The following is a 14,899-nucleotide window of genomic DNA, read 5'->3' on the forward strand; positions in this document are numbered from 1 at the left end:
TTCATAAAATGAGCCCCAGTTAAAATGGCATCCTGCTGGCCACCTTTTCCTCACTTTGTGTAATTTGAAATATCAACAAATTAATATTCAACATGGTATTAAGAAGTCAATTAAGCAGACAATACCAGAAAAGGAAGGGGACTGGGGATGGGGAGGGGGGGAGAGGTAGCAAATGTTAGCAAAACACAAGCAAGAAAACCATGGGAAGTAAAGGACTTCTTAAATTATCAACTCAGAAACTTGTAGAGGAAGATAAATTACAGAATTCATGTCTACACCTCTCCGCATTTGTTTTTCAAAACAAAACCATGCACATATACTCCAGCGGAACTCTGATAAAAATGTTAGCAGCACTATTGATCCAATTCAAAATATTTAATTCCCTTGTGTAATATCCACTTTTAAACTAATGAAAAGGTATTTATTTCTTCACTCTCAAAGAATCTAATTTGTATTTCAATGTACAGTCAATATTTTCAAGCAATAGTATTTTCCTTGAGAATATACCTTAACCGTCTTCCACACAGTTACATGCTAAATTAGTACTCTGCCTCTGGAATATCGTGCATACGCCCATCAGACAGGCTCAGTAACACATTTCATACTTTGTAACTACCCCAAGCGCCACAACTACACATCTTTTAAATACCTCCAGGGATGGTGACCAAAACATTTTCCTGAGCAGTCTCTTCCAATGCTTGACAACTCTTTCAGTGAAGAAATTTTTCCTAATATCCAATCTAAACCTCCCCTGGATCAATTTGAGACCATTTCCTCTGGGCCTGTTACCTAGGAAAAGACACTGACCCCCACCTGGCCACAGCCTCCTTTCAAGCAGTTGCAGAGACCAATAAGGTCTCCCCTCAGCCTCCTTTTCTCCAGGCTAAACATCCCCAGGTCCCTCAGCTGCTCCTCATCAGACTTGTGCTCCAGACCCTTCCCCAGCTCCACTGCCCTTTTTCTGGAAGGGCACCTCAATGTCATCTCTTCTGTGTCATCTAAGAGAGCAGAGTATTAATATGTTCAGGCATTCTGGGTTCAGTATTATATATATATATAATATATACATATATATATATATATAATACATACATTTTATATATGTATATATGTGTGTATATATTATTATGCATTTGTGTGTGTGTATATATATATATTTATGTATGTATGGGGGGTGGGGTTGGGGGGTATATTCCCATTAATTGCTCTAAAATCAGTAGTTCTAATTCTTCACCAAAATTCTTAAGAACCTAAAAGCATCATGAGAATCTTCAGTTAGTTTCAAGGAATGATTTGGCCTTAAGTATAAGATTCCACTGTTCATAAAACAGTTACATTATGCTCTCTTTCATCTTCCTTCAAGTTAATCAATTCTAATTGATTAATCAATATTTGTGCTCTCTTATACTAATTCTCCAGGTACGTGAGTGGCAATATGGCCAGAAATTGCTCTTGCATATTTATGAACAATATGTATAATTTATTACTTTTTAGAAAAAGGTCAAGACCTATTTTATGTATTCTGTACAAGCATTAGCGGGGCAAAGCTCTTCAATATTCAGCTTCTCTGAAAGAGAATAGATGATGTAACACTGCTTGTGAATTTTTGCCAAAGAAAGGATTCAGACTTTAAGTGCAAAGGCACGGCTCAGCTTTGATGGTACCAGTCCCTTGAGCCAACCTCTTGCTCTGATTAAAGGTTCATCAGGCTTTTTAACTGCTGCCCTATGGGCCGTAGCTGCCAAACCAAATAGCCTGTTGTTAATCACCCCAGAAAATTTTCCTCTTAAGAGACAAAACCAAAAGAACAACTCTGAATTGCATTGTGAAAAGGAAGTGTAGAAGGCTTCATGTGCCACTAGATGAGCTGCTGCTGCTGTTCTTCCTGGTGATTGTAAAACCGTTAGGCTGAACAGAGAGAAATTTCAGTGATAGCAACTTCAGGCTTATCCTCTGTAAGGGCTGAAAACATTTGGTCATCATCTTGGTTTTCTCCTTGCTGGCTTACACAAAGTGAAAGGGAAAGCAGACAGCTTCAGAGCCCTCTGTAGTAACCTCCAGCTCCTGGAGCACGAAGGAGAGGGTCTGGTAACAGTCTTTGTGCATGCAGGTAGAGTAACTAGCCTGGCACACCATGACAATCCTGGAAGCAAAAAAGTTTTATTATGGTTTCTGGCAATGGGGAGGCAGGCAACCGAGAAGGACAATAAACAGTATTCTAAGAGAAAGACGTTTTCCTGGGAAGAAGAACAGAAAGAGATGCTTTAGAAGAGGAATGAGTTAACCTAATATAGCATGGGGAGAAGAAAACAAACATCTGAATAGATTTGTCTCCTGATTCTGTCCTGACCTGGTCCTCTAAAAATAACCAAGCACCTCTGCAAAACCTCTTTCATTCATCTTGTTGCGCATGCATGTTTCAATTCATATTCTTCTCTTGAAGTAATTTTTTCAAAACTGTGATGTGCTAGGTAAAACTGATATTGAGTGACAGCAACTAGATGGCAAATGATTAAGCATCCAGAAAGGCAAAAATATTGCTAACATGTCAATTCTTTAAAAGTATTTTGCATTTAAGGGAGTTACCTAAGGAATACGTTGCTGAACTCACATTCACTGACAGGTCACATCCTCATCAATCTACAAAGTTAAAGAAAGTTTCCATAAAATTCAAGTAACTTCACAGACTTCAGGAAATTTATAAGAGTTGGCCTTTAAAACATAAGAATGTTGCCCAGGGAAATGTATAAGAACTGGTGTTCCTTTACACTATTATATTTTTAATCACAGACAATATGTGAAATATTGATATTTATAAATATATATGTGCAAGTTTACCTGATATTCAAATACTACTACAGTTAAATGACGGCTCAAGACAGTGTTGTGTGTGTATAGCAAGTCCTACGTTGTCTCAAAGTCTGAAGGTTATCTTTTTCTCCTCTCTCAGCCTAATATTCAAATGGTTCTGCTGGGTTTTAATTTTATGTGATGGCTCTTGTCTTTTCAAATGGACTTAATTAACATGCTGAGCAGAGAACTGTAAGTCACTCCCAACTACTGCAACTTCTCCTTTGGCTTTAATGATAGCCTTATCTTATCCTTCCATTCAAATTAAAATACAGTGTGTGAGGGTGGGATAAAGTGTTAAGAAAAGGTGTACTTCACTGAGCATCATCTACTGAATTTAATTCTGATCACACTGTAAGACATGTTTTCCTGTATTTGAAAATGGTGTTTGACACCCTGCTAAAAGGCCATCGGGGAAAAGCCATTAAGCCCTTTACATCATCTGTTCCCCTCTAACTGACCTTTGAAATGGTGACTTTCACACACAGAACTACAGCAGAAAGAAGCTGAAGTTCAGTACAAGAAGAAACCCAACCAAAAAACACAGCAGTGGGAGTGGCATATGCTATCAATACAAAGCTTGACTTTTGTTCCAGAGACTTGAGCTTTAGCAGCAGAAGGTATTATCTCTCTTCAAGATGAATAATGTTTTTGCTAATACAGCACTCTGTAAACTGCAGCAGCTCTCATGTAGAGGCAAAGGTGAGGAAGAGAGCTGGCACAGGAACATTTAATTACTGCAACTACAGTGGCAGAGCCCTTGAGTTGCTGCTCAGAAGCAGAACAAGAAGGAGGAGTGGGAGAAGCCCCTAGGGACTATAGATCCTGGCTCCACAGAAGGAACAAGCCAGACTTAAGAAGGCTACATTTTAATATCTTTGCTCTCTTCAGAGCTTAGTAGTTTTCCAGTGTCTTTTATGAATAAAATTATTGTAATGAAAAACTCCTTTACAAAAATTATCTTATTCAACTTTCCAGGATGCTGCCTGTAAAGGATTTCAAGCAGGAGGAAGTGTTCTTAATCCACTGAACAATCTGAGCAAAGGGAGGGCGAACAAGACTTGGGAGATCCCCAGAGCCCATTTTGAGACTTTGGACTGCAAACCTCCACAAAGGGAGAGCTCTGCTGAGAAGTCTTCTGCTAAACACCTGGAACAGACTGTGGGAACTGTTAGCAATTACAAGTAACTGATTCAGAAGAAGAATTGAAAAAAATACTTCAAAACATCAGTATCGAGACAGCAAGCACAGTCCTGAGAAGAGCAGCACAAAGAGAGGAAGTAATCCCTCAGTATTCCTTTGAAGAATTTATCCTTGAAAAAAGTCCATCAAGTGCCCACACTGCAACAGTTTAATGCTCTATGTCTACACAACAGTACAATACAGCTGATAGGATGCCAACAGATCCCTATCCTGCAGACCAAGTGGCTGATGAGTATTTAGACAGACTATCTAGCTCTGACTGTAAGGCAAAGCAGATCCCATCCAGAGGACTGACACTGTAAGCACTATTAATATCACAGCAGGTTCTAGGAGTACACAATAATCCATCGTATTGCAGGGCTCATAAGAGAAAGATTCAGAGCTTAATTAAGAGGGGTCTGCCAAAATGCCATTGGCAGGGTAAGGTAATGATGGTCCAGCCAAGTGGAAGCCAGGGCACAGCAACAATAAGGAAAATATATAGTAAAACAATTTCACATCCAGAGCAGACGCCCACAAGTGATTTTGATTCCCTGAAGCTATTTAGAAAAATAATTCAGGAGCAGAAGGGTAAAGGTTTGCATGGCTTTAGCTTGAACAAGTACAGTGGAACAGCTGATTAACTACCCATTAAACATACAGCATGAGGGAGTTAGGAAACCTGTGTCAGGACCCCTACTGTCCCAAGAATGCACATACATTAGCACCCACGTTGAGACTTTTGATGCCCTTCCATAACAATAACTCCAGGTTTCTGCTAAGCTGGGGCTTTGTGGCTCACTGCTCCTCAGGGCTTCTCTGTGAACAAGTACCCAGGGTCAGGACTCAGTCTTTGTGCCAGACATAAGCAGGAGCTGGAAACCTGCAGCACAAATTAATGTGCATTCTCTGTAATAGCACCTGACTTCCAAACAGAGCTGCAGGCTGGTCCTTCCATTAGCTCCCTCTTGAATCAAATTTTAAACTTTCTGTTCTTATACTTCAAAATCTACATAATTGTTTCTCTTTCCCTCATGCTCCCTCCCTTGACAGCACTGAATCAATTCTCTTGAGAAAGCATTTGGGATGCTGTGAGTCATCCCAACCTCAGTATGCATGTTCTGATTGATACACTCACCTTTCCCCTTAAACAATTCTGTGTGCTTTTTTGGTAGCGTTATCACCTTTGTCTGATCCAGATCATTCATTCAGTGCACTTAAGCTTTCTTAAAAGCTCATCGTTGTTTTTATACTAAACAGAAGGAAATTATTTGCATGGAAGAAAATTACCTGAAGCTTTTTTATGCTATCTGCATTAAGTGAAATAATAATGTAAACACATCATTAATACCTTTCTTTTTCCCTCTATTTCATAATTCACTTGTTCAGCTACATCTATAGCTAAACTGAAGGCTTTGGGGGTAATTTTCTCTTTTGATGGAGCACTCAGCACCTTTTGGATGCTAAAAAGTAACTAATAGAAAAAACTTAAACATTCCAGTTAACTGATGTGTTTATAGACATCAGTGTACAGGAAGATTTAAATAAGAAAATACAAGAATTAATATTATTCATGTATCCATTTTATTAATGTACAGATTCATATTAATGTGTTTCAATATTACCACTTATGGTGGTAAACAAAAGACTCTATACATGATGTATCAGTTTAAAAAAATGGCATTTCTGGAATTTATTAAATGGTCAAGAAAGCATACATAAGAGGTTACAAAAGTCAAATCTGTAAACTTCTGCTCAAAAGTTCAAGAGAAATAATTCTTAGCAGCACTGGTAAACGCTGCTCATTACCAAGAATTTCTTACCGGGTCTAGGTTCTTAAAAAGAAGGATGTCCTTGCACGCCTCTTGCAGTCTGTTTCTTTGATCATCTGTTTTGGGGTGAATAATCTGAGGGATATAATACAAAAGCTCTTAGAGTGATTATCATATAGTAGCACCAGCTGAAGGACTGAGTTAATTCAACTAAGCATTTTACACAATATTTTGGCCATGATTCATAACTCTTTCATTTCAAAACCTTCAGGATTTGAATAAACACTCAGTGATAAAATGGTATCACCATAGCATTAGCAAATGGAACACTGCTATATTTAAGATCACAAGATCTTTACACCTGTAGAATCCATTTCATTTCTGCAAGCCATTCTGGACACCTTTATCTACACTATTGCTACATAAACATTACTATTCTCTAATCATGTTTGGGACATGCATGTTTTATAAAAGGCACCACTGTTACATTCAGCCATTTGCCATCACTACTTCCTAAAGAATATTTTGGTAAATAGTATCTGTGTTAAATTTGTATCAGAAATTTCACAGAGTAAACAACAGACTTGACACTATCTGAGTGAGCCAGAGATTTACTAAATTACCAGTATCTGGTTCGTCTGAGTATCAATCAAGTTGTTCAACTCATATGCTTCAAAAGATATGCTATGTATAGCTGTAATACCATAGGGTAACCTTTTGGACAGTGTTACAAGCCATAAAATTACGGAGAATAAACAATTAAATTTCTCTTGAAAGTCATGCTATTTCATCTTAAAAGCTAAGTAAATGTCTTTAAAAGGGTGACATAAATAAGAGAAATAAATACAGTTCATTATTTATTGCATTGTACATTGAAAAATCTTAGCAATTTTGTAGTTTACCTTTTTTCTGCCTTATGAAAAAGGAAACTACTGCAAGATTATGAGGACATCAAGTAAGGGTTTTTAGAAGCAGGTGCTCTCTGGGTAAATATAATTGCACAAAAATGTTTTCTTAACCATGTACCACAGGTTTGGTAATTAAGAATAATACATCAAATCCTGCATGGGTGACTATTACAGAGAATTTTTAAATGTTTCTTTAACACAAAACCCCAAGAGATTACTAAAGTATATTATAATAAGGATGTTTTTGGAAAGGAATGGTAAAGCTGGTTACATTTTTCCTCCTAAATTTAATGCCTGAGAATTGAAAAAGTATTTGACTCTAAGCATGAAGTACCCTGGATTCTGCGTCGTCCTCCTCCTCATCAGGATTGTAAGCTTCTGCACACACTGAAATAAAAGAAAAAGGATAATCTTAATTCAAATTACAGTAGTGTTTCACAAGATTTACAGAACAGAAAACTCATTGTGTGGCACAGCAATAATACACAGTAATGCCACACACTCAATCGAGAAGACACTGCTTAGAGGGTCCAGAGCAGGTCAACTCCAAACTGCAGACAAAACAAAGCTACACTTGTATCATTTTTGGATATGTTTTCCCTATTTTGAAAGACTGCTAATACACTTCCCAAATTCTCACCTTACTTGTTCTAAGTATCTTACCTTACTGTCATTTTTTTCTGATGTTTAAATTCATTCTTTCTCTTAGAATTTAAGCTATCCATACAGGATGCAGATATTGGATAATTCCCTTCATCTGTGTAGGTTCAAGGTGGTTTAGGGTGTGTTTCTTTGATTGGTTGGTTGGTTGTCTCAAGCTGTTTTGCTGGGGTTTTTTTGCATACTTGAAAACTTTTCGCTCCTACCTACCCTTTACTTTCGAAGCTAAGTAATTTTGGTTCTTCATTTTTTTTTTCCTTACAAGTCATGTTTTTCAGCTAACTATCTTTATTGCCATTCCCTAAACTCCCTCTAATTAGCTATATTTTTATTGAAATGTCATGCTCAAAACTGATCCCAGTATTTGAACTGAGCAGAGTACTGAATACATCAGATTAATTACTCCATATATTTTACAGGCTATATGTCTTTTTCATACATCTATCCATGCCTTCTTTACAACAGCTTGACTATGTTTATTCATGTAATATTTATGACATATATCATTTTCAAAACCCACTGCTTAACCATCTGTCCTGTGCCTGTATATGGCTATTCTGCCCAAGTACAGTACCATATACTTACACCTGCTAAATATCTTTATTTTCAAAGCCATTTCAAGATAATTTTCAATTCTAATCCCGTTCTCTGGCATCCTTCCAATTCATTCTCAACTTTGTGACAACTGCAAATTTAAGAAGCATATTCTCTAAAACATAATCCAGATTATTGCTGAAAAAACAGATTAGTGTCTAAAATAAACTCTTGTGGAATACACAAGTTAAACAGCAGTAGTTGCTTGGGATTTACCTTATCCAACCAGTTCTGCAACTATATCCCATGCAACTTGCATATAAACACTGCTTGATGTTCCCTAGCTTGTTTATAGGGGAGTCTTGTAAGACAGCATTCAGAAGTTTCTTAAAATGAAAATGTAGGGCATCTGCTCCTTTTCTTTTATCCACAAGTTTTAATCTCTTGTTACAGGGTATTAGATAGTTCCAACAAATCCATGCTGATTGCTGTTTGTTACTTTCCTCCAGGTATTTACAAAATGAATATTTTTCTGTAATTTTTCTAGGAACAAAAATGATCTGCAAATCTGTGACAGGACTCTTCCATCCATAGCTTCCCCCTCCTTTTAAGGATGTGTTTTTCTATTTTTCTGGATTTTTTTTCACACTCATTTTTCTTCTTCAGATTCTCAATGGTAACTGCTAACAGGGCTGAGACTAATTTAGAAAATTCTTCCAGTTTCCAAGTATAGCAAATCTGAGGCACAGCTAACCTGGGAACACCTAACACACTAAGTACTGCATGATTTGTCCTTTCTCTGTTCTAGGCTGTTTTCCATATACTCAAAATAACACCAGTGAAGACCAATGTGCTTCTGTTAAGCAGTAGAGCAGCACTTTCCTGGAACATGCTCTTACCAAAAATATACTTCCAGAACAATTTCTGTTACTCCTCATGTACACTTATTGTACACAATCTTTTCTTGTACACATTTTTTGGTCTTGGCTTCTTTGATGTGTTTTGGGATTTTTTTCTCTACATCTTTTGCTATTCTTTTGTATTTGCTCTGAATAATCCAAACTAGTTTTAATTTTGTACATGGTTCCTTCTTGTGCTTGACATAAATGAGCTGCTTATATTTTAGACAGATTTATTTTACTATGCATTTTTTCCTTCTATGCTGTCTCAATTTGCATTTTTTTCTCTTTATCTGTAATTTTTCTTTGGGGAACAAACAATTCTTTAACTTCTTTTCTCCAGACTCCTTTCTGAAGAGGTTATGCCCACAGTCCTCTCATATCCCCTTGAAACCTGTTGTTCTAATTCTTTTACCTCTTTCCTTTCCTGAAATCCGTGAGTCCTGTCATTGCAGGGTAATTCTCACCCAACCTGCCTTTTCTCTCCCTATTCCTTAACAGTTTCTCCCTTAAGCTGGTATCAAATATAGCTTCCCTTTAGAATTCTTTTCCCACTGTCTCAAAATTTGGTTGTAAGTGCATTGCAAAGCATGTTGGTAGTCTCCTTCACTGGCTTCCAGCAGGTGACTGATTTATTAAAATCCCTCATTCTCACCATCACCTCTACCCTGACAATAAAAATCCCCACCTACCTGATCTGTTTGGTGGTCTGTGCAATGCCTGCATAACAATGGAGCCCATGAGCTTTTTCCTATTATTGTTACTCATAGAGCATCTGTATATCCAACTCCCTGAACAGCTGGATCACAGCACAGATATTGGAATCAAAATATACAACAGCCTCTTCCTCCTCCCTGTCCTCTCACCAGGTCTGTGCTATGCCAGTTCAGTCACAGTGTTGCCCATGGATTAAGATTTGGTGTCCTCTGGTTTATTCTCCATACTTCCTCTGTTATTATACAAACAACTTATGAACTAGTGACCAGGGACCAGGTAGACCCATCAATCTCCTCACTACCACATCCAATTGAAAAGATTTCATGGTAAAGCATATCATTGCACATATTAAGCAGAGTCCCAAAGGAAGTCTTGGTCCCCACTCTATCAGGCGCATAACTAAAACGTCGATTTTATAAAACTTGGCATCTTCAAAAACTTAATGAAATTTGACACAAGTCCCTCTGGAACTGACTGAGATTCCTATCCAGTTTATTGGAAACTGGATTTGGTCCCAAACAATTACAAATGCCCACAAAAGGAAGTCTGCAATCTCTTGAACTATAATATTTTGCCTCTACATAAACAAAATGTTCCTACTGACTGTTTAATGGTACTACAGTTACTACAATCTTGTCAGAAATAAACTTCGGGGGATTTTATTTAAATAGCAACAATAATAACATGCCAAATAAGCACCATATAACCCCTCATAATGTAAATCTCTGTGTTGTTTCAGCTGTGCCCCAGTGCACGTATGTGTACACAGGAGCCAACAACCTGTGTTACAGCACAGTGTGCTGCTGCTGGGTGTATGAAGAATGTGTCTCAACCTGACCTACAGGTACATCCTGTCCTTACCTCTAAGTGAAAAGAGTTAAAACAAATCAAGAATTAAATTTAACAGCTTTGATACTGTTAGGCCAGAACAGACAGGTCTCAGAGAGCCTGGCTGAACAACAGTCTTCCAGAACACACAAAAGAAACTGAATTTATTCTCGTTCATGCCCATCCTGAATCACCTTATCAGTCCCTTTCATGTAGGAGGACCAGTCCAGAAAGAGAGTATATTCCTGAGGTATTTATTCTCAGTCATCTTGTTTCTCTGCTCTAACATCACTCTTCTCTGCTAGAAACTCATTTCAGTCAGTCTCAGTAGCTACTATCAGCAGGTTCCTTCATTATATATTTCTTCTTTATCACTGGTTATGGACAATATGTTTAAGAACTGCCGTTTCTCCTGGCTAGTGCCCATAGGCCCAAATTCTAAGAGGACTTACTCTTATCATCTGTGATGAGAAACTTACTCTTCTGGTTGCAAATCTGTACTTATTTTGCCTTCATTTGGGTCAGAAAGACAATACCAATGCTGTGAATCTGCTGTTTTAAATATGGAAATTCCTTTCATTTATTGCTTATTTCAGTAACGCATTCATTTCAAAGAGCATACCACTAGATGTCTCATGGAAAAACTTGATACATTTTGTTTTGGTTCTTAAAATACCGTTTCTGACATTACTGTGGTTCACTCAATTTTATGACATGAACACTGGATTTTGCCACATGAGAATCCCACCATCTAAAACTGAGATGCCTTTTACACAGACATCCATAACCTGCACAAGTCATCTGGATTCCGGTTACAGTCAATGGAGAGAAACCAGCCCTTTTACAAAGTGATTCTTCTGACCTATATTATATGCCCAGACTAAGATGAGATTAATTAAAAATGTGGTTTATTCATTGAGGCAAATCCAATCCCTTTTGAGATGAGTCCTAGTAGTTATAAAAAGCTGCAAGCCTGGTTTTCCCCACTTCTCCATTTAGTATGTATTTCCTGGAAAACAAAGAAATTCATCATCTGATGACAATGACAGGCTGCTCATGCAATAGCACACCTCCTGTATTCATTTCATGTATTCCAAGAAGACACTCTGTGGTCCCCATCTCTTTTGCCTAAGGCTTGACTGGCACCACAGACATTAATTATTCTGAATGACTGCACTGCTGGTGGCTGCAATACTCATAGTGTTCAGTATTTTATTTTTTTACCTCTCTAGTTCATTCCACATCCCAACAGTACTCAGTGCATGCTGACTTTACCATGCTCAGATGCCCTGCCATGTTTTGCTCTGTGCCACTGCTGAGTGCAATGCTCACGTTGTTCAAAAAGCAGTCCTAATACTGTTCTTGGGGACCTATTTCATCCCATACATAATTACAGCATTAAAAAATAGTGGTACAAACACCATACATATTTCTCCGCTAGTTGCTAAGCTCAACTAAGTGAAACTATTTTTTGTTTCAGTTTTTCTATCTGAGGGTTATGTTTCACATATAGTTCCCCAAGATGGACACAAACACGAGCAAACCCAAATACATCAACACAAAGTATTTGTAGGAAAAATGAACTGTCAAAAGACAGTGTATTATGAAAATACACATGCACTGAAATCTGCACACTACTCTAGATGGATTGCTTTGTCAGCAAGACAGAGGTAAGCTTTGATAATTTCCAATTCATCACTCCAAGTAAAATCAATTTTCTGCTTTTCACCTAGTAAATATGCTTTATATTCAAAATCAGCAATACAGTCACTTCAGCCATGGATGAATTCTAAAATGAAAATTAACATACAGTTGGCATTGTAAGATCACAAAACATGTTAGTCATGCTCTCTCATTCCCTTGATGCATCAGAAAATTAAGCTATCAATAAAGAAATCGATGAAAATTCATATATAATCATTGAATGATGTATTTTACTCAAAACATGGCAGGAAAACCAATCAATATGTGTGTACTCTTCTGAAACTACAGAACCCCCAAGTCATAAATTGTATTAGAAAGAATTTTTCGAGAGAAGAAGAGCTGTGAAAACATTTTTTCATCCCATTCAAATCAAGACTAAAGTTTGGCCAACATGACTATCAGGCTGGAGCATGAAAACAGACCATTTCTAGCTGCTGTAGCTACACCAGCATGTCATACATGCCTATAAACATCCCGATCTATGGCAGCTATGCCCATTCCCTCCTACAGCAAAAACGTCACTTCCCTGGTTTAACTGTATGAAAATTGCTAAGGTGACTTAATGACAGTGTGAGATTTTTCCTGTTTTGTCAGGATTTACTTCTCTTGAATGAGAAATATGGTACACAGAGACTCCTTGCAGAGCAGGTGGTAGTTCCAAACTAGATTAGACAAATACTACTGGACCTCCAAAGTTTCTAACATGGAAACCTATTTTGTGACATCTCACCAGTTCCTTCCACTACAGAAAGAACTAGCAAGACAGCCCTGCACTCCAAAACTCCAATTCCATAAGTAGTTTTTATTTAAACAAAAGCAATCCTTGGAGGGTGGTAGCAGTGAGAAATAACTGGTCATGGTCTCTGATAGCTTACAACTATCAAGTACCATATTATTTCTGTTTTCCTGGTTTTGACTGGAAAGATCTTCCACATGGAAGATGCAACTGAAGAGCTGTAAGTAAACATAAGACTGAAGAACAGTGCAGAGAAAAGTTGTTCAACTCTCTCATCTGAGCATAAAATGAGATGAGATAGATAAAATTTATCTGATTTCCATGCATGATATAAGGCAATACCAACTGGCTCTGCTGCTGAGACCCACAGTTTGTTCCAAACCCTGGAACTATTTCAAGACGTTAAGATTACTTTAAATATGAGCTAATTTGGAACAAAGCATGATCACTGGGGCTATCACTTCCCATGATACTGTCAAAAGTCTGTGAAGTGCCTACTCTTGAGGGGGTCACTGAACTGAAACTTTATTTAGGCATAATTAGGTGCATACACAGAATGCTTGAAACCTTGCAATTCTGTGTTATTACTCTTTTAGACATAGAATATTTACCTTAGAGATGCTATCCAAGCTGGAATAAAAGTATGTATACTCAGAAAAAATGGTCTGGCAATCAGAGGGACGTGCATATTGTAGGGACTTCCTCATAGGCAACAAACCAAAATTAAAGAAATTTCCCCTCCAATCCACCTGACTTAGGAGATAACAACTTTTGAGCAGTCGACTACCTAACACAAATAACTAAGTGTTCAGAGCGTTAGCTTAAAAATCCAAAGCTGGATAAAATCCAGGCAGCTTGTTTCTTCTTAATTATCAGGAAGGTGGTCTTCAGTTCATTAGGCAGGAACTGACTGAATCAGAGTCTTGGGAGCACTGCCAATACAGTCTGTTTCAGGATCAGCTGCTCGGGAAGGACAGTTACCTACTCTTGCTGTCAGTGCTCAGACTGCAATTCTCCAAACACTGCCTTCATAGTCATGAGCACCTACCAAATACCAGGGTTGTGCTCAGCTACACAGCTCAGTGGCAAAACCTTCATTTTGCCAGAGCAAGGAAGACCTTGCTCACCCTGCACTACATGCTTGCAAGAAATCAGAGTCACACAATCAACTTTTCTACAGCATTTTGTCTTGGCCATCTGCTACCAGTGCTATTTCTAATGTGCTATTTCACAAGCTATTTCCTCAAGCATTTCTAAAAAACATGAAGTATCTAATAAAACATGTAGCATCTTGAATGAGGTCCATGCCTATAGTGAGTCATAAAACCTCGCAAGGATTCTCTTCAAAAGTCCACATGGAGTTTATTCATATTTCAGAAATCCTTGCAACGAAGCAGAAGTTTCATCAAGATTCTACTGATCACTATGAAAGCACATTTGAAGAAACATGAGAGCCCCCCAAGAGACATTTTTGGATAACTTTATCCCAGTTGAGTTATTCATGTGTGGACACCTTTGCACAAATGCCTTAATATTATCTAGTATGTAAAAGTGATAATTGTGATGTGTTAGACCCTAGCAGCTTCCTCTGTTTCAAAGCACTCTGGATCACAGCTAGCACACTCATTGCTGGGTCAAAGATGCACACTACTCCCTGAAATCATAGGGGTTTGAATCACTAAGCAGGCCCCTTCACAGAAACTATCTATTCAAACTTCAGCATGAGGAGCTGAAAGACTTCCCTATTTTTAAATAGGGCACCAGAAGGGAGCTTTAACTGAATTTCCCTAAGGACTTCCACAGTACTCAGTCCTCTTTCTAGTCCTATTTCAGTTCTTTCAGTAATTGTGCAATTTATCAAGATGGAGCTAAAAAAAAACCAACAACAACCTGAGCCAGGCTTCTGGCTCATGGTAGGAGACAGTTTTGCTTGGTGTCTCAGGAAATGCTTGATTTCATCTGTCTGGCTAGTGAAAACCAGCACAAACACACATTACAGTGTCCAGAACATTGCAGGTTCAACAATAAACAATAAAGTCATCACAAAAGTAGGATGTATTTCCACTAGAAGAGTTTGACAATATATACCATGTACTACAGTACTTATTC

The 14,899-nt window shown here is 37.9% G+C and overlaps 1 protein-coding gene across 1 annotated transcript in view; it reads right to left on the reverse strand.

Annotated features, from left to right (window-relative positions):
• The window catches only part of PRKAR2B (protein kinase cAMP-dependent type II regulatory subunit beta), an 83,029-nt gene that overhangs the window by 14,169 nt on the left and 53,961 nt on the right, over window positions 1-14,899 (reverse strand). The window contains exons 3-4 of the mRNA XM_032106440.1: window positions 7,047-7,099; window positions 5,856-5,939 (exon numbers count right to left, since the gene is read on the reverse strand). Coding sequence (XP_031962331.1) covers window positions 5,856-5,939; window positions 7,047-7,099 — 137 coding nt within the window. The remainder of the gene's footprint in view (window positions 1-5,855; window positions 5,940-7,046; window positions 7,100-14,899) is intronic.

Source organism: Corvus moneduloides, chromosome 4, assembly GCF_009650955.1.
Source record: "Corvus moneduloides isolate bCorMon1 chromosome 4, bCorMon1.pri, whole genome shotgun sequence".
Classification (NCBI taxonomy): Eukaryota; Metazoa; Chordata; class Aves; order Passeriformes; family Corvidae; genus Corvus; species Corvus moneduloides.